The 19,075-nt window shown below is 45.5% G+C and overlaps 2 protein-coding genes and 1 long non-coding RNA gene across 15 annotated transcripts in view; 1 reads left to right on the forward strand and 2 right to left on the reverse strand.

The window, feature by feature from the left end:
- LOC116429270 (uncharacterized) overlaps window positions 1–11,930 on the reverse strand; it is a 46,063-nt gene extending 34,133 nt beyond the window's left edge. The window contains exons 1-3 of one of the 8 annotated variants that reach the window (XM_076365960.1): window positions 11,805–11,930; window positions 8,758–9,087; window positions 3,335–3,406 (exon numbers count right to left, since the gene is read on the reverse strand). In XM_076365960.1, coding sequence (XP_076222075.1) covers window positions 3,335–3,406; window positions 8,758–8,908 — 223 coding nt within the window. In that variant the 5' untranslated portion in view covers window positions 8,909–9,087; window positions 11,805–11,930. The other 7 variants (XM_076365964.1, XM_076365962.1, XM_076365963.1 and 4 more) reach the window with 7 other exon arrangements.
- Window positions 2,473–6,361, forward strand: LOC143174375 (uncharacterized). 4 transcript variants are annotated; one of them, XR_012998231.1, is made up of 5 exons: window positions 2,473–2,888; window positions 2,955–3,062; window positions 3,364–3,613; window positions 3,682–5,658; window positions 5,776–6,361. It is a non-coding gene; the product is annotated as an uncharacterized LOC143174375 (long non-coding RNA). The 4 variants fall into 4 exon arrangements; XR_012998232.1 differs by having other exon boundaries at window positions 2,473–2,865; XR_012998229.1 differs by having other exon boundaries at window positions 2,473–2,806.
- A 560-nt stretch (window positions 11,931–12,490) lies between the features above and the next one.
- PhKgamma (phosphorylase kinase gamma) lies at window positions 12,491–18,296 on the reverse strand. Of its 3 annotated transcripts, XM_031981835.2 has the most exons (10): window positions 17,824–18,296; window positions 17,423–17,715; window positions 17,053–17,222; window positions 16,658–16,942; window positions 16,484–16,574; window positions 16,222–16,358; window positions 15,752–15,849; window positions 15,356–15,439; window positions 14,468–14,626; window positions 12,491–14,139 (listed from the first exon to the last, which is right to left on the reverse strand). In XM_031981835.2, exons 3-10 carry the CDS (start codon window positions 17,114–17,116, stop codon window positions 14,005–14,007), a joined length of 1,053 nt encoding a protein of 350 aa, XP_031837695.1. In that variant the 5' UTR covers window positions 17,117–17,222; window positions 17,423–17,715; window positions 17,824–18,296; the 3' UTR covers window positions 12,491–14,004. The 3 variants fall into 3 exon arrangements, with proteins under 3 accessions (XP_031837695.1, XP_031837693.1, XP_031837694.1); XM_031981833.2 differs by lacking the exon at window positions 17,423–17,715 and having other exon boundaries at window positions 17,824–18,290; XM_031981834.2 differs by lacking the exons at window positions 15,356–15,439; window positions 17,423–17,715 and having other exon boundaries at window positions 17,824–18,292.
- Between the last annotated feature and the right edge of the window lie 779 nt (window positions 18,297–19,075).

Consider the following 19,075-nt stretch of genomic DNA (forward strand, 5'->3'; position numbering starts at 1 on the left):
TTCACTTTCAAACGACACCGAAGCCGAATCTCGCCTCGCGATAATCGTGCGGCCGCGAATCGCTCGATCGGCGTGGCCGCGCGAGGCGACTCGCGGCCGGGCGAGCGAGCGAGCGAGAGAGAGAGGAAGAAGCAAGCGACAAAGAGATCAGCTCACCGAGCAGATAATGCCGTATCCATTTTTTCTTGGGCGGGGGCGGCATCCAGCTGCGCACCGGTTCGTCGTTGACGACCACGCCGATTATACCGACGACCTGCGCCGGCATCAGGCTATTCGCGTCCCGGAGCCCGTCTACATTGTTGTTGGTCTCGCTGCCGGTGGCGGGTTGCGGCGCGGCCGCGGCCTTCGCCGCGTTCAAATTCATGCGAGGTTGGACCGCCACTGTGCCATCCGAGACCAAAAGAACTCCCATGTTCCCCGAGAACCTCTGGACACACGCACGCACGCCGCACGCCGCACGCCGCACGCCGGGTTACGTCGCGTCGCGTCGCGTCGCCCCGGCGCGGGTACACACACCCGGATAAAAAAAGAGCACACCGTGCGCGGACTATATAGGGCCGCCGGTGCCGTACGCGCAACTACGTTGCACTGGAGAACGCTGCGGCGAAAAGAGACGGCTTCTATATTCATTCACCGTCTACTTTCGTCGAGGGCGTTCTACGATCGCGGGTCCGCCGTCAGGCCGAATCGTAAATTCGCGCCGTAACCGGAACCCAATTTACTTCGCGTGCTCTTCGACGGAGTTACGGGTTCAGCCGAAGATTGGGGGGAGGGGGGTCGACGCAACGCTGTAGCGACGTAATTGCCGATGTCGTCGAGATATCTCGGTGCTTAAAGTTTCCTCTGCGCGAGGTTCGATCCAGTGGGCTTGCGATCGAGTTTCGCGAGGAACCGGTGCGTTTAGGCGAAACCTCGCTGCTTTTTCCTTGGTATTCTTGGTAGAATAGTTTCCGTGCTCGTTCAGTGTCCGCTTCTGTTGCTGTTTCATTCCACGAACTCGCCGTGAGACCAATCGGAGTGGGGATTTCAAAATGGTAACGAAAAAAGGAATCCCTCCTTCGATGCGGAGTTTCAACGGTGCGAGGTCTACGCGAAGAGCTTCGCAAGGTGTAAAGAAGGCACCGTCTTCTTCCAGTGTTCTGTTCGACGATCCATCGCGAGACCGATCGGAACCGTAAATCCTCGGCGATGACAGCAGCGGCGATCGAACGTTCCTGGAATACTTTTCAAGAAGGAGAATCGGAAGATTCCGATAACGCGAGCGGTGTATAGCCGCAGTCTTCGAGCGAACCGGTCGCTAAACTTTCTTCGAGGATAGGTTCCCGAGCGAAGAGGCTGTTCCCGTTGGCGTAGTTAGCAAGGTGCAAAGGACACCAGGCGGACAGACACGTCGCCGATCCGACGCGGAGCGCACGGGCCCGCGGGTGCGACCGATTAAAACTGTTGTCCAGGACGCGCCGAACGGCCGACTAGTCGAAAAGAAGTGGAAACGACCGGGAATGCGAGGCGCGTGGAAAAGAGAGAGGGCCGCGTCACAGTTCCACGGTAGGGGGGCAGGCGGTTACGACGAGTGAATACGACGAGGTCGCCTCGCGTTCATGCGACAGGGAAAAAATCGGAACTTTCGAAACACTCGCGGGCACCATGGCCTGCGGATCCTCGCGAGGCCTCCCCGGCCGATCCGGAGGATTCAGAGGCTCGTTCGCCGGCTTCGACGTCTCCGGTGTATCGGGATTCTTGACCGGTCATCCGTTCGAGTACAAAGATCTCGAGCCGGCAGAGTCGCAATATCCTCGGCAAAATCCGATCCTCCGCGCGTCGACGGCGAGCGCGTCTTCCTCTATCCGGCAGCTCCTCTCTCTCCGTCAGGCGGATATACTCTCCCACATTAATTCCCGCAATTATCGGTGCGCGCCGAGCGATCCGCGGGCAATATCAACGCCACCGGCTCAGCCAACCTCCGGCAGCAATAATTCCTCTCCGAACCTGTCCCGCGATCGTCTCGTGTAACGGTCACCCATAAACCGACGTCGTGTTCGGTATCATCGCGGCTGCACCGACGTGCAACCTCGCGAGCGTTCGACTGGACACGACCAGTGGACTCTGTTCCGGAGCGGTTTCCTCTCCGCGTGGGAGTGTTGTCCGCCTCGTGATTCGTCGAGGCGGCGAACGGAAGCGCGTCGACACGAGCCGGGTCCCGATTAGATCGGTATCGATCGTCGATCGATGGATCACGCCGAGGAGCGGTGTACCGACCGCGAGCGTGCGCGCGCGCGCGGACAATCCGATCAGCTAAGGAAACTCGTGCCGCGTGAGTCGCGGGTGCCGACTGAAATCTAAACGTAAGTGCCACCGCCTCCAACCTGAGGATGACGATCCCCTGCCCTCCCTCGCCCCACCGCTTCGCCCCGAGCACGCCGCCAGTGGCGACGGCGACGGCGGCCGCGACCAATCTCCTCCCGACCCGCCGACACGACGGCCGCCGCCGCCGCCGCCGCCGCCGCCGCCACCTTCCGTGACATCACCGTTCTCGGGAGAACTGCCTCCAGTCACCCGCGACGCTCTGTCCTTGTCGCTCGAGAGGAACGATCGCAGCCACGGTGCCGACCCTACTTTTCCCGTTTCGGGTGGCGTCCCGTTCATACCTCGGAACGGGGCTGGCGAACATCGCGGGTGATTCGGAGCGCAATCGGAATGATATGCGATTTCTCGACCACCGATACGAGTGCCGATCACCATTCTCAGGGTGATCATCGATTCGTTCGCTAGTTTCTTGTAAAGTGGTTGCTTCTCGATGGTTTCGACGGTAAGGGATGCAACTTGTCCAACACGGTTGGAAATTAGTATTGGACGGAAATCTGAATGGTTAAGTAATTCGCTCGGTTGAGGTATCGAACGTGTTTTCGGTTATTTTAAGAACATTATTAACTCCTGAGTATCGCTTTTGGTTTCAGTTTCAACGGACGATTCGTGACGCGATACCTGCCGTCCTACCGGTCCATTATTCCACAATGAACGATACAGGTATCGTAGACGGTAAACCCAACCGTGAATCTCCTACGGTAAGTACCGTGGAGTACAGTGCATAGCGACACACCGGTTATTTGACATTGCCAACCCACTATATCCGACAGGGCTTTAAATAAACGTTTACATCATTTGTTCCTATGAATATGTAAACCACGAGAACTGTAAACTAATAAACGCTCTTACAAGAATGTCGTTCTAATTGCGAAAAGTTCGTAGCGCGGAACGTGCCAAAACAGATCTCCCAAACGACTCCCCCAGAACATCACCTGCAAAAACGTTACGTAAAACGGGCAAGCAGGCTTACCGTCAATAATGAGCATTTTCTCCTCGCAGAACAAGTCATCCTGCTCCGTTCGTTCCCTCTTCAACTTTGCGCCTGAAACAAACAGAAGCGACGACGTTAGAGAAACCCAGCCGAACAGTTTGGGGACGCGTGGACTGGCAAAAACGAGAAAGAACCACCCCACGCGCTCGATACCCTAAACGAAAATTCCTGGCATCTCGGTGCGCGCGCGATGTCACCGGCGAACGCAACAGCCGCGTGTTGCCACGCGGAGGGAAAGGGAAAGAAAGAGAGCGAGCGGTAAGTGGCGCCGGGAGGCATCGACGCGCAACACGTCACCGTTCTCTCATTGTGTCTTCCCCGCGCAGCATCCCTTCGCGGCGGGCAGGATCCGTCCGCGGATTTCCTTGGACGCATCTCGGCCCGTGTATGGACGGCTGAATCCACAGGTCGATAAGGTATGAAAAATTGAAAGAGGCGCGCCTCCACGTGCCACGCCGGTGGGGATAGGAAAGGGTATTCCCCTAGGTCAGCAGGGTGAGCGGTGACGAGGACGGGGAGTGGGGCGGGCGGCCACGAACAAACCGGGAAGCATCGCGTCGCCTCTTCTCCGTTTCTCTCGCACCCAGCGACTTCGGGTCAGCCGAGGATTCGGCAACGTCGCGATTGATCAGGACGCCACGCGGCCGGACACTCGTGGTGGGGGAGTTTGCCGGGGACAAGACGCATGCGCACTCGGGCAGGCTCATTTGCCCGCGTGCTTGCCCGCCGCTACAGTCCGCTCCGCGTCGCTTTCTTCTTATTTACAACCGTTCCCAGAGTCCGCTGCTCTCCGCGCACTCGGAATCCGATCGCGATTACGGTCGTACCTCGAGTCGATCGTTCCTTCGAGTGCACTCTTTCCAGGAGAATCAAGAGCAATTCGTTCGTTCTCGAATATACCCCCGAGGGTTACCGCGTTCGCGTTTCGGTCTCTCCGCTTTCCATTCGCCAGCGTTGCGCACGCTGTTACGAGGTAGCTGGCCCGTCCCGGTGCGCGTGCGCGTGCGCGCGCGTCTCTAGCCGGTATAACGAACATCTTGACAGTGACGGCGAGTAGGTTTTACGAACGCCCCTATACGGGTTACGGAACAGTGTACAGCGTAGTAACTGATGCTGTGCGCGGTAGGAGTGGTTGCGGACGGCAGCGGTCGATCGCACGCGCCTAGATTTCTCGAATAGTCAAGCCGCGCGCGACACGATACGACTCGACACGACTCGACACGACTCGACACGACTCGACTCGACTCGATTCGACTCGACGCGGACACTCGGTTTCGACGGCGATGAGAACCGTTGAAATGCACGTGACTCTTCCGGACATTTTACGTACGTGTACCGACACGATACGATCGCCGATACTGCTTTCTCGGGCGAATCGATAGGGATCGAGATTAGTAAACGGCAGATAAGGTGTACAGAGGGAAAGATGGCAAACCGTCGCTACGAAATTCGCGCTCGAAAGCTTGAATAAATTAAGGCGGGCGAAAACAATGGAGGATTCGGAACGACGGTCGAACGGCCGCGCCGGGGAGCCGTGTGCGCGCGCGTTATGAAGTTGTAAAACGGAATTGTAAAGCATCGTTTAAGTACACGATAGACAGACTGGAATTATCGTTTAACGCGCGTTCCCTGTTATATCACGCACCGGCCGTGCCGGAGAACACGCGCAGCGCGGTAACGGACCGGATGCACGGAGATAGGGAGCGAATTACAACGTTTAAATCATCCGTGTTACGATCGGGCTGGCTCCCGTGCAAGACCGGTAGTCGGTTTTCGACCGAGCAATATATGTCGCCGTCTCGACGGGAGTCTGGACACCGCTGTAATTTCAAACGCTGCCCTAAGCGTTCTCGTTGCGAAACGCCAGGGCAAACAGATATTTTCGTTCTACTGATTTCTTTTTTTCGCGATTATTAACAACGGATGCTTCTTTGACGAGCTGTTAAAGGAATTCATTTGGGAACACGCAAACTGAATTGCGAGGCAATTCAAGTCGATAGATGCACTCTTGAAGATAGGAACTTCGAAGGGGCGATTTCAGTGCTCGGTAGCTCTAGTCTTAAGCAAGTTTAAGGTTGTATTCTTATCAATTCGATACGTTCTTACGCGTTAAATGTAAAAACTGTATTACCAAAGATCATTAAATAAAATCAAGGATGAGAAGAGTTACATGGGAAAACGAAGTATCCACGAATATCACCGAGATTCAACGTCGCCTTCGAATGCAACGTGCACTCGCGCCGAAGGATGCTCGACGAAGGGATCGACAATATTTTGAAATTCTCCCGGAAAGGCCCAGGAAGGTAAAACGGAGAAACGCGTTTCCATGTATTCGTGGATACCTCGTCACGCCTGGAGAGGCGTGACCGTGAAAACCTAGAATCGATCTTCCGATAAGTATATATTCACCTTCATTTAAGGTTTCATTGCGACCTACGAGGAGAACAGGCGGCCTTTCCCGATCGCGTTCCGCGGTTGCGAAACGGACGGTTGGGAAAAATCGAACCGTCGAAAGGAAACCCGCGACGGATGTCAACATTCAATCTCGCATTCCAGAAGTTCAATTATCGCAGGCACCGGAACGGAATTCGTCACCGGTCGGCCGAACGCGAAGGCACCGTGTGGATGCCCGTGCAAAGTGGCATAGATAATTGAACGCGTATTCGATACGCGTTTGCCGGCTCACCTGACACGTTCATTCGGGCACGCGTCGACGCGCACGAACCAACGAAACGGGAAGATCGATCTGACCTGTATCGCATGCATTTTTTTCGCCTGCCGACCTGCGCCTGCCTGCCAGCCTGCCTGCCTTCCTTCCTTCCGCGGACGTACAATGCACCTCGTATGGTTATCTACTACGTGGTTGGCCCTATTCCTCCCACCGTCCCGCTCGCCCTTCCCACCACGGACTCTCGGCGTCCGCTAGCTTCGCTCGCCGCGCGCGGCCGGGCCGGAGCGCCGCGCAACAATCGCGCCGGTCGTGACGACGAACCACGCGATAAATCGGATACACGCGGCGACAGCCATCGAGAGGGATCGGCGGCGCAACACCGAAACGCCGGGGAACAAGGACAGGGGTGGGGGGCGGGGACACACCGTTCAACGGAGGAGGGCGACGGGAGGGGAGAAAGAAACAGGCGTGCACGGCAGAGAGACGCGGAAATAAAAAGAGAAAGAGCGGGCGCGCGAGTGCGCTGGCGAGCATAATGCTCGTGTGCGAGTAGGTGGCGCGCTCGTGAATGAAGCACAAAAGCTGCCCGTAGTTTCTAGAGTCAGTGACCGGGGTACCACGGTTTCCCCCACTTGCCGGCCTCTCGGTATCCAGGTTCGTTCCTACCATCGTCAACCGTAGCACCACGGTCACCAGCGTTACCCCTCCAAAAAGCGGTATCGCGTACCCTCCCCGCCCACTCCTCTCTTCTAATCATCGCGATCTCTGCCTACCCTACTCCCTCCAGCCCTGCCATCTCACCGGTTACCCTGCCACTTCATTTCCTCTCATTCCTCCGCTAGCCGATCGGCCGACGCTGGTACCCTTCTTCCTCGGTACTCCCACCCGACTTCCGCCGCCCTTCGATGTCTCCTTTGCCTTTATACGTTCCTAGTCACGTCTCTGTACGCGCACGTTGGCTAGAAGACTCGTTTCAGGTTATATCGTCGGGTGAGCGACACGCTGGAGGGGATCGTGGAGGAGGAGGTGGAGGGGGTGGAGCGTCAGGATGCATATGGTCCTCTAAATCGTGCTTGCTTTCTCGTCCCCCCACACGCCCCTACCGTTTTACCTTCTCTTGACTTTTCAACCTTCCATCTCCATCAGACTCGTAAACACTTCACTTGTCTCGTCGATCGAGATACACTTTCACGCCTCGATATTACGGATTCACTGCCCCCTATCCCAGTTTTTAACGGTATCAACCGACGATGTCTGATCTCGGTGGACAGGCGACTTTGAATCCGCTCGGGATCAGACTTGAATATGTTTCACGCTGTCGGTTGAAGCTTCTCTATTACAGACCCTCTGCGTTGTCGTATCTGCGTGTAATTTACTTTTGCCAGTTTCTTTTCCGTCTCGTTACTCCAGTCGTTTCGCGTCGCGAATGTTCAGTACACGCGAGAACATCTATGAAAAGACGCGGAGATCTTTGTCGCGGTATCGCGCTAGCCGTTACCGGTTCACCTCGACAATGATCGTACAACTGGCAATCACCGGAGCCGGGTCGTTCCACGGGTTCTTTCTTTTTTTCGAGAAGGTTATCGTGCCGATCGTTCGGCTAGCGAAGTCGACGCAGGCCTAGAACGAGAGAGAGAGACCGATGGAGCGGTGGCGTGCCGGTCACCACGTTTCGTGCCCGAGAAACTCTTTCGCGAGCGTTTCCAACTGGCTTCGCGAGATCGGCCGGTTGTGTCGTTGACCTGAGAAAACGCGGCGAGTCAAAAGGGCGCGATTAAATGACCCGGCGCGTGGTCAACTTGGAAATTGAATCGCGAGCCCCGCCGGCGATGATTTCGAGAAAACAATGGGCGCGATTTTTCAGCGCGATAACTGGGTCAAGTTGATGGATCGCCGGGGGAACGTCTACGCGTGCACTTTCGAACGCTACCGTTGCGGAACTTTTCGCGATTCGTCCCGTAAACGATCGCCGCGCGCGTTTGAGAGTCACTGCCGCGAGGGAAATCATACCTAATTTGGAGGCGGTGAACGCGTGGGTCATCGCGTGCTGTTCACATGTACATTGCAGTGCTTCTCAATTCCGCGGGGAATAATCGAATTCTTCCGATTCTCGCCACCGAAGCGCGTGTCTCTTTAATGAGAAATATTTCACGACGATATTTACGGTCTCCGTAATTTCGCCTCTCGAGCTGTGCGAAATTGTTTCTACGGTCCAACCGATATTTCGACGAGGTGCACGCAGAAGGCGTCTGCTTCGAACTTATCAATTGATACTGCGAAACGCAATCGGCTAACAAACGGATAACTTTCTCGATTAAGCCAGATACTGTATCAATACACTAATTATAATAATCGTTGCGAAATGACGCGAACAATTTATTCTTTCTTTTAATTTGATTTACTCGGTACAACTCGTCTATTGCTTTCTAGCAATAACAAAGACACTCGGTAGTAGACATTGAATGGCCAAAAAGAAAAAAAAAGAAAAATAGAAAAAGAGACTTGGAAGAATAAAATGAGTTGCACCGATAAAGAAATGCGTTAATAAACATTTGAAACGAAACGAGCGCGTCAGCTAACAAGTGTTTCGAAAGTCACCGCCGTGCCGAGCGCGCGCGCTGGTTAGTGGAAGATTCGGAACATGGCAATCCGGTGCATTAAGCTATTCTACGTGCTGAAACATATATCGCGGACGCGAACGGGTGACCGAAAAGTGGCGCGTGGTACTCACCACGTGGCTCGTTCGAGTTGTGATGGTTGGAGTGGGGGGCAACGACGAGCGGATGATCGGAGGAGGAGGACGAGCTGCTGGCCAGGCGTTCCCTCTTCTTCTCCTGCTGCTCGACGAACCGTGCCGCTTCCAGCAGCGTTTCCAGGCTCATCCTGACGTTGCCGGGCCGCTGCTCCACGACTGTTTCCCTTTAAGATCCTTCGGGAGATTGAGACTCTGCGATCGGACTGCCGATCCCCGTCACCGACTCGCGAGGACGAAGAAGTCGAGAGCCCGTTCTTGCGTCTCAACCCTCCTCTTTTTCTGCTGCTGCCAGCCGCCGGTGGCAATCTGCGCACGAACAAACAGAAAAAAAGAAAGGAAAGAAAGAAAGAACGAGAGAGAGAGAGAGAAAAAGAGAGAGAGATGTAACGATATAATGATACAAAGATACAAAGAAATAAAGAAATAAAGAAATAAAGGAGAAACGAAATGATCTCGTTTACACGAAAACTACGGCGGTCCGCGGTGTCATTGTCAGTTCGAGGCGGAGTGATGGGCGGGGAAGGTGGGCGAGGGCGGGGGGAGGAGTGGGAGAAGCGGTAATCCCGTCGGTTCTTAATTCGTCGACCTTGACGAACGCGAGAAGAAAGGTCGTAATAACGTAAATAATCGCGTATTCGATTCTCTCACTCGTGTTTCCATCGTGCGGGGAAGACCACTCGATACACTGGTGCGATGGGTCGGGAAGGGGGACGGACGAACGAACGAACGGGTACCACACACACACAGACACACGCACGCACACATGCACACACACACATACACTCCGATCAACCGTGAGCAGAGAATTCGACACTGATTCGACGTCACGGGAACCGTGAACCCTTTTATCGTACACCGTTGGAGAAATCGCACATGTCACACACCTCATCTGATTTCCATGGAACGCACGCACTCCGAGAATCTTTCGAGGCAACGCGCCGATCCGGCGATCGGTCTGTTCATATTTTTTCGAAAAATCTCTGTTATTCGATAATATTATTAGCCCGTTTGAACGGAGCTGCAGACCCGTACAGACACCACCGGTGTGTCTCTGAATATACGTCACGTGACGTACGCGTGACGTAACGCAGTCGCGCGGGAAGCTTCATCCCCTCCCCCTCCCGCCCCACCCCTCGCCGGACCGACCGATCCACACGTTCCGTGTTCGTAATACCAGACCGGGTTGATGCGCAAGCGCGACGTGCGCTTTCCTGGAGCGCACAGCATTAGCACGCATCTTGAGTTCCGATCGCTGGAAACGATCTAACAGTCGGGAAAGAAAATAAAACTCGAATGGAGTGGGCAACGGCTATTGTTTACGGCGTACAGAGGTCTATATGCCGCGGACGATTTCAAACGACAGGTACTCCTAAGGAAAACCGTTTTGTTGTCTTATCGAAATTTCGATAAAAACGGGATAAAGTTTGATACGCAATGTGCGCCGCGATAAACCGGGAACAATGTATTCGGGAGAGTCGGTGGAACGAAAAGATTTGTTCGAATGTTCGCATCGCCGAGGAAACTAATTCCGTTGTTCGAATTGAAATCGGTTGTATTTCGGATATCCGTTGGAACTTGAAATTCAACCGAGTGGCAAACAAAATTCGGCGAACGATGAAATCGAGATAGGGGAAAAGTTTGAACCGGTTCAAACGGTTCTGTGTTTACGGTATTCCTGAACTTGGAAAGATCGAATCGATGGAAACGGCGATTTCGAATCGAGGGAAAATTAGATGTACGTACTTGGTTGACGAGACATCGTGGTGTTCGAGCGATTACCGTCGTAAGTCGGATTAGTTTCGTCTCGCGATGTACCATCGAAACCAGGCACGAGAGTCGTTACGTGGCGTTCGTACGCGCAAGAGCGTGTTCGCGAATACACGAGCATGCACAGACCGCTGTATAGGATATCGGGGGCTGCGCAATCCGAGAAATCAGCAAAGAAACCGGGCTCGCTCGACAGAGGCGGGAAAGCCGAAACGGAGAAACGGAGAAACGGAGAAACGGAGAAACGGGGTTTCGTGGTCGATTTGAAAAACAGATATATATCCCGAGCGGTATAATCGCGAGAGCGGACCGCGATCGCGAACGGATGCGATATCGCGTTCGTGGGAGGCGGGATCGCATGGGAAATGAGAAAAATCGATGACCGGTGCCGTCACTCGGTAAAGGAAAGGCTGTTTGGAAGAGTATGAAAAGTCAAGAAGCGTGCCGTGCACCGAACGAGCTCCTTAAACTGACAAAGCGACACACACGTTAGACGGGCGACGCACGCACCGTTGACCAATAGGAGTTGCCGATAACGTGACGTCATAAGTTGAAGTACCGTGCGATTGGCTGGGTCTATTATGGCACGGAAAACACGCCACGCAACCACCTATACACATGTTAATTAAATAGGCGATAGTCCTGTCGAGATAATGCTCCGCGAAGACGTTTCGACGGGTGTGGTAACGCGGAAAACCCATAGAAACCAGCCGGGGACTTACGGCGACACCGCAACTGTATTTCGGTCACAATGGAAACACGCTGGAACCCACTTTCACGGTGGAAATCAATTTCTCGCGAGGCTTTTTGCGGTATTTACGCTGTCAAATGTCCGACACATGCGGAATTCACAGGGCGTCCGTGAGTTTTCGAACAGCGGACGATCTCGCGATGTTTCACAGCATACGACGGTTATAACCTGATCGATCTAGCGCGTGGCAGAAACATTTTACAAGTGCTAACCACTGCGCATCAACAGCCATGCTTGCTTGGCCACGATTCACGTGTCTGGGATCCGAGGTACAGACCAATCAAACAACAGTTCGTGACGTCACCTGGCTGTATCGACCAATGAGCGCGGTCCATGTGACGCAGCACTCCGCTGGGCGTGTAAGAGAAGTGTCGAGCTGCTGTATATTGCTCGTTAGTCGGTGCACTTTTTTCGCGATTTTCTCGGATCCCCTTCGGTATCATCGCGAGAAACCCAGACCACCGAGATTTCGGAGCCGATCGATATCTTTTGCGGGCAGGCTTACCTTCCGGTAGACGCCAGAACGGACGAATATCGCGATAATCGTACACAGCACACCCGACACCCGGCTCGCCCGGGCAAACACTCACTCCGATCTCGGCGGCGTCACCCTCTGCCACCTTTTGTCACGTTCCTTCTCTGTCACATGGATCGTAGCTGTACGCTGTTGCCACTTCTACCTATAGAAACATAACTTCATTGTTTACCTTTGCGCGCGCGCCAAAACCACCTACCGTCATTTTTTTGAACGCTCGTTCCATTAAATTCTTTTCGAGTCATTCAAATTTTTCCATTAACGTTTCAACCGTTTCCCTCTCCTCGTTCCCACAATTATCGTATAACAACGGAAAGTGTCCACCGCGAATTGATAGTCGAGCATTTATGTAAACTTGATACGGTGCTTTGACATTCTTACATGCGAATAAAATAATCGGTACAAATTTTATAGTTCCCCGTATCGAATCTCCTACAAGAGTAGTAACACATTTTACTTATAATTACCGTCTTGGCCGATATTCTAATTTTCTACCGTTATCTTAAACCAAACGAATTTCTTACGAAATAAAAGTATCAATTTTTATAAAACACTAACTGCGGTGAAATTGAACAGTAGAGATTTTTCATGGTCGAGGGTAGGATTCAAAGTAAAAAATATTCGTAGAATGCGAGGAGTAAAAAGATGACTTATTCTACATTTGAAAAAATATTTTACTTCAAAATATACATTTTACACTAAATATATATCACACTAGATACATGTATAAACATTATTTTACAGATTGATTTTTATTCAGTTATTCTTTGTAACCTCTTATCGTTTATCGTGTGCTAATATCGAATTCAATTTGTTACAATTTTTTCATCGTATTACGAATTATATAAGATTTATTTTATGTTTTTTTTTAAGCAAAATTATCCGTATATTATACAATTTTGTCTATGCAATTTATAATCTAAAACAAATCCAGCAGTACAAAACATGACTAGAATTTGCACAAAACATTGTATACTATAATCTACATGCAGATCTTAGTAAATAATATTACTATGAAATACAATTTTGTCAGTACAAATTTCAATCAAGTCGGATTACGCGCAATTTACTTAGAAAATTTGATCCATGTTTCTGCACCTTTTACTGCAGGCATATAATTTAGATAATCGTTGTACAAGTGAAATTGTTTCGTCGACATAATCTTTCAGAAACTGATACTAAAAGCATTGCAGTTTAATTCTTTTATTTACAGTTAATCCTAGCCTTGTACGTTATCAGATATACCCCACAGTAAAAGTATCATTACAATTATTATTTTGCATGTGTTGCTGATTTGTAATAAATTATGTGTGTTCGATATACATAATTACTGAACATATTTTATAGCTGTATATGTACAAACATAAGAAGTGTGGTCATGGAACGAAATAGCGATTTTTTTACATTTGTACCTATAAGCACCTTCATTGATCTTCAAAATATAATTACTTTAAAAGTCTTGTTTCCTTTTTCAGCACTTTTGGAAGTCGATTTTCAAACTTATTTGTAACGTTCACAATAAATTCTTTCACATTTACATTGTGCTATGAAAAAATCGAAAAATACTGTAAAGCAAAAATTATTATTAATTTACAATAAAACATTCAAAAAATAATTTCACAAACAATTTTCAATATAATACTTGATCTACGCACAAAACACTCTAAAAGTGTGACACTAATTGCTTGCAGCGTTATCCGCTGCCAAAACATTCGACATTTTGTAACACTTTTTTCAAAAGCTTCATGAACTAAATTTATTGAGCAGCACTGTATTTTCAACGAATATATCGGCCATATAAAAAGCTCCTAAGAAAAGCCTGAAGTATGCATCTATTCTCCCGCATAAAAATTTGGAGATAGAACAATCCAATTAATGTTGTACGTCTTGCAATATCTAAAGATAATAAATATTTTTCTATGTTTACCTCACGATATTGCACGTTCAATGTACAATGTTTATGAACATTGTATAGTTACCATAACACGTTTAAAGAATTACTTGTTTCATAAATAGAACCAAAAAAAGCAGTACGAATATACCACTCTGTTAAATAACTTATTTATTTTTTCACTTTTTGTCTTACTGAATATTTCGCTTAGATACTGTAAATGTCGACTAACAACAAAATTAACAATTTTAACTAGGCAATGCTTTGTAAAAGCATTGGTTATCTGCTCAAATTAGTAACATAAAGGTGCTTTAATTCTGTCTTTGGTGTGTTTTCAAATAGAGCAGCTCGGTTTTGTCCTTCTCCTTTCTTCACCCAATGACCATAAACTCTGAATGCACAACCATCGATGACCTATAAGAAAAAGAATTATATAAAATGATGCATTTCATGGTAGAAATTCACAGCGTGGAAACATGGTTATCCCTTATGAGTTAGGGATGACCGAGTGCACGTTAATGGAATTATTCTTCTCTAAGAAAGTAAATCTGTCGTGAAAAAAGCTCGACCCAATCTTCTGGAAAGACAGCCGAGAAAAAAGATGCATTTCGCGGTGAGAGATCATTAAACATTTTTTATAAAAATTGAATAATTCCTGTAAAATAAGTTTTTAACGAGAATCATGTAAATTAAGATGTTTCTTTGCATACCCGGTATTTGTAATAAATTTAAAAAGTAATACCTTTCGTAAAACTTTGATCCTATAAGGATCAGTGCATGCCACCTGCGTTGAAAGAGGTTCGGGTGTTGTATGAAGCCGTTTGATACGAACAACTGCACGAACGCAAATAATAGCTAACTGGAATCGTTTCCTTGCATTAAACGATTTTGCCTTTAATTCCTGTAGCAAAATCCAAAAGAAGAATGAGAGAATTTTTAACAAGGTATACATATCCTGAAAAGGTTACTGTAATAAAAAATAATAGAGTAATCAAATAATAAAACAACAAAACACCGAAGAACTAGCATTGAGTAATAAAATTCAAAATAAAGTAAACACTGATGACAAACTTTCAAAGTAATGTGTTAAGTGATTTGAAATCATTGAAGTTATGAACTTAATGATGTTTGTTAGTCACAATTTTCTGTAATCATTCTGTGCAAAGCAGGCAGAGAAAATAGAGAGTAAAGCTGGCGAATACATACACGTAAGATTTTAAATGGTTTTGTTATTGTGATTTATCGTACAATAACAACAGCTATCATACTATTATTAATTAATGTTCATCCTCATTTGTGTATTCCTATTTGAAGGCAGAATTATGTATATGTTTTATACATTACTGTTTATGTTACATGAATTATGTACAATGATTGTCATCGTTAACAGGTAATTGATTCGTTTTGTTTTTAAAGTTTCTATACAAATGGTTGAATAACATCAGAAGATTTTAGATCAAACTTATAAATTAGAAACAAAGACAAACTAAACACATATATCATATTCATTTGTAAGTAATTTTTAATATTAATTAAATTCAAACCGTTCATTGTTATATTAATTATGCGAAAGTTACGTTTAGTAAACTCTCATTTAACGGCAAACAAAATAAAAACAAAAATAATTTACCAAAGCTAACTGAGATATCCTACTCAGACGGCGAGAATTAGATGATAGCGAACGTTTTAGAGGCGCGATGTCTTGATCCCATAGCTGTAATTCCAATAATTTTCTATTTATATTGATATTAAGTTATCTGATTTTGTTGGAGTAGAAAATTTCTATTTAATTAATGAATTTTTCTATATTGTCTAGAAAGACACGTGAACACTGAGATACGAAAATTTGTTGAAGCATACATGTTTCATTGTGAATTTATAATGTAAAACACATAAAGCATACAAAGAAAGATGTAAAATTATGATTATACTATGGTTTTCAAAGAAGTATAAAATAATAAATGTATAATTTCCTGTCCAGAATTTTTGTTCCTGTCATTATGTAAATATAGAGCAAGATCCTTACTACAGTATGGAAAAAGGAATGGTCCAACGCTTCCTTGATAGAAATCCTCTTTTTAGGTTCGACCACTAGTAATTTCCTTATCAGATCTTTAGGAGCTTCTGAAAACATAATTAAAATCTTGACGTTATACAACGTTTTATATAGTTTACTATAAATCAAAATAGAAAAAATGATAAAATAACGAAACCGCAAAGAAATTATATTATTATATTGAAACAAAAGCGTGTAGCGTGTTCTATTTATTGATAAATGCTTCATCTTAAGTATATCTTCCTTATAAGAAATAGTAAAGTTTAATATGATGCACTATTAATTATTTTAAATGGTTATGTCAATTTTTAGCATAATGTAATTGCAGTACTTTCAATAAATTTCTATAATATTTTGGCGTATAATCATGCACAGTAATTCCACATTCTGTAATCAACTTTCATTGCAATCCTTTTAACTTAATAAACATTAGGAATTACCTGTTATATCTGCCCATTCTGGAGATGTAAATGAGTATTTTCCTTCCATAATATTTCTAAGCATAACCATTTGTTTTCTATGCCAAAAAGGTGGGCAACCAACTAATAAAGTAAACATAATTACTCCACAAGCCCATCTAAGAAGAAATAAATAGTAATTATCTATATAAATACTAAATTAATCTTATATTGTACTAATTTAATTTTGCATCAAAATAAATGTATAATACATACATATATTTACTAAATCATATAAACTTACACATCTACTTCGTGTCCATAACCCTCTGCATTTTCAAACATATTACACTTTAACACTTCTGGTGCCAAATATCCAGGTGTACCACAAAGATCTAAAAAAGAACAATAATAATAAAAGAAGAACTTTCTTATTAATGCCACAAATACATTACATTATTGAGAAATAATTACAAACCAAATAACTTATCTGTTCCTTTCAATACTCTGGCAAAACCAAAATCCGTTATTTTTACATTTAGGTTATCATCTAGTAATATATTCTCTGGTTTCAAATCTCTGTGTACTATTCCTTGATTATGTATGTGTTGTACACCTTCGAATACCTGTCTCATGATATAGCGTGTCTTTTTCTCAGAGAGTGTAACCACAGATGTGAGGTAGTCGAACAATTCACCATTTTTACAAATTTCAAAAATTAAAAAAATGAATGTGTTTGATTCAAACACATCATGCAATTCAACTGAAACGACATAACAGTTATTAATTCAAGGTAATAATTGCAAAAATATTATTATTTTTCTACTACAATGTAATAAATAAGTGTTTTTCCATTAATAAGTGGGAACTTACTTATATAAGGATGTCCAGCTACTCTACGAAGAATATGCACTTCTTGCAGTGTAGCATCTTTCATAGTATTTCCATCCTCGTTAGTTTCATTACTAATATCTATTATTTTAGCTGCATATTCTACACCTGTTTCTTTTTCTATACATCTTCTAACAGTGGAAGATATTCCTCTGTGGACATTAAGAATAAACTAAGAGACAAAAGTTCTGTTACCAAGAATCTAAATTAATTAAACAAAATTCTATCGTCACATAAATCTTGTTAAATCTGGTACTAATTTTAGGATGACCAAATGAATATTTGAATGTAACTAAAGCGATGATTAATTTTACTAATTAATGGTATTAACATTTCCAAAATGTATCTTTACCATATTTTGTATTTATTACTAAATAATATCACTTCTGATAATATTCAGACCATAAAAAGTTCTCCAATACGAAGAAAATTTTCATACATCGTCTGTCTAGTTTTATCCTGCCTTTATGACTCATGTTATTATTTCGCATTGTTTTCTTTGTTTTATTCGGTTCGAAATGAATTTGTTATTGTTGAATCTTATGGATATTAACTCGATCGAATTATATAATTGTACAGGTTAGCTTATTCGTTTGATGCGGTGAATCTCTTGATACGTTCATTGTAATTGCAATGCACCAGAGTCTAATAATATAAATACAAACATATCTATCATGCTACGCGTGCTGATTGTACAAATAAAAATAGTTTGCTATGTTGTTATTTTCTTTTTTCAAATATCACGTGACGAACCTTCCAAGGATTTCTTTGGGCTCGTATTTCGCGTAAAATCCTTTCGCCGCGTCCTTGTCCGGCAAGAGGTCGTCTCCTTCGTCTTTTGCCATCGTACGCCCAATATTTCTCTCATATGAATATCACATCAAAAGCCACCGTGCAGATAGCACATGTTCCTTTACTTTGAAAGGAACAAGTTTGCTTGAATGGTTCCTCCACCCGATGCAATTGTCATATTAGGTATTTTTAGAAAACGTCACATTGGAGGCTGGCTACATTCTAGAAAATGTTAACAAAACAAATCACTAAACACTGTACCACTGATAATGGCTACGACAGATCCTCGGGGAAACGAATAAAACACGTGAACACATTAAACACTGTGAGGGGAACAATGGCGATAGTTCACATAAAGTAACGAACGAAGAGGGCTCTGACGGAGTAACGAGGAAAACACTGCTCGCTAAGCGTGAAAGGGAAAACAGACGAACGGTAAGTAGTAATCTATTATCGGGCTAAAACTGCAATCCCAAGGTGTGTATATGTATATGTATTGCATGAGCTGATCTCTACTCTACGCCGAACAAAAACGTCATGTGACTTTACCGTTGACTATTTTAAATCACGGTTGCAATTGTTGCGCGGTACCATTTTTTGGCATCCATTAGCCTTACGAATTTCAGTAATCACTTTCTTTTATCTTCCGAACTGTCAAAATTCATATGCAAACATTCGTTGAACGCAAAGAAAACGAGGGGAGGTAAAAACATATACTTGTCAAAGCATTTATACGAACATTCTTATGTGTATAACGTGTATTTCAATAATGAAATCAGGAACAATACTTTTGAACTGTACTTTGGAATTCTGTTCCAAATTATCCTCGTGAATACGAATCTGAAAAATAGGAATGTTTGGCGTGAATACCTTTCAAACAATCAATTAATTAATATGAGTTCAATAAATCTAGAGGTCAGCAGTCAATACGAATTTTCTTTTTAAATAGGAAAATTTCGAGAAAATGATCATTTGGAGGATTAGCGAACAACTCTGGGCATTCTTACATGTGAAAATATTAGTGTTTTACAAATAAAAAGGTTATTCAGAAGATATACATTTTAGGTCAATTTAAATATACCCATAAGGCATTGTACATAAACTATCATTTTGTTACGACCATGGATTTTTTTTTGATATTTAATTGGTTTCTTTAATATTTTGACACTTTCAATTAAGAAAAGGAAAAAACCCATTTTAGCATCATTTACTC

This window comes from Nomia melanderi, chromosome 3, assembly GCF_051020985.1.
Source record: "Nomia melanderi isolate GNS246 chromosome 3, iyNomMela1, whole genome shotgun sequence".
NCBI classification, from domain to species: domain Eukaryota; kingdom Metazoa; phylum Arthropoda; class Insecta; order Hymenoptera; family Halictidae; genus Nomia; species Nomia melanderi.

What these genes read in the sequence shown, in the direction of transcription:
- PhKgamma (XM_031981833.2), bottom strand. Translation starts at nt 17,915, where the DNA reads ATGGCAAAAGACGAAGGAGACGACCTCTTGCCGGACAAGGACGCGGCG. An exon ending in TATGGACACGAAGTAGATGT is followed by an intron (nt 16,359 to 16,483) that starts GTAAGTTTATAT and finishes ATTTCTTCTTAG; the next exon opens with ATGGGCTTGTGGAGTAATTA. An exon ending in GGATATCTCAGTTAGCTTTG is followed by an intron (nt 14,627 to 15,355) that starts GTAAATTATTTT and finishes ATTTTGCTACAG; the next exon opens with GAATTAAAGGCAAAATCGTT.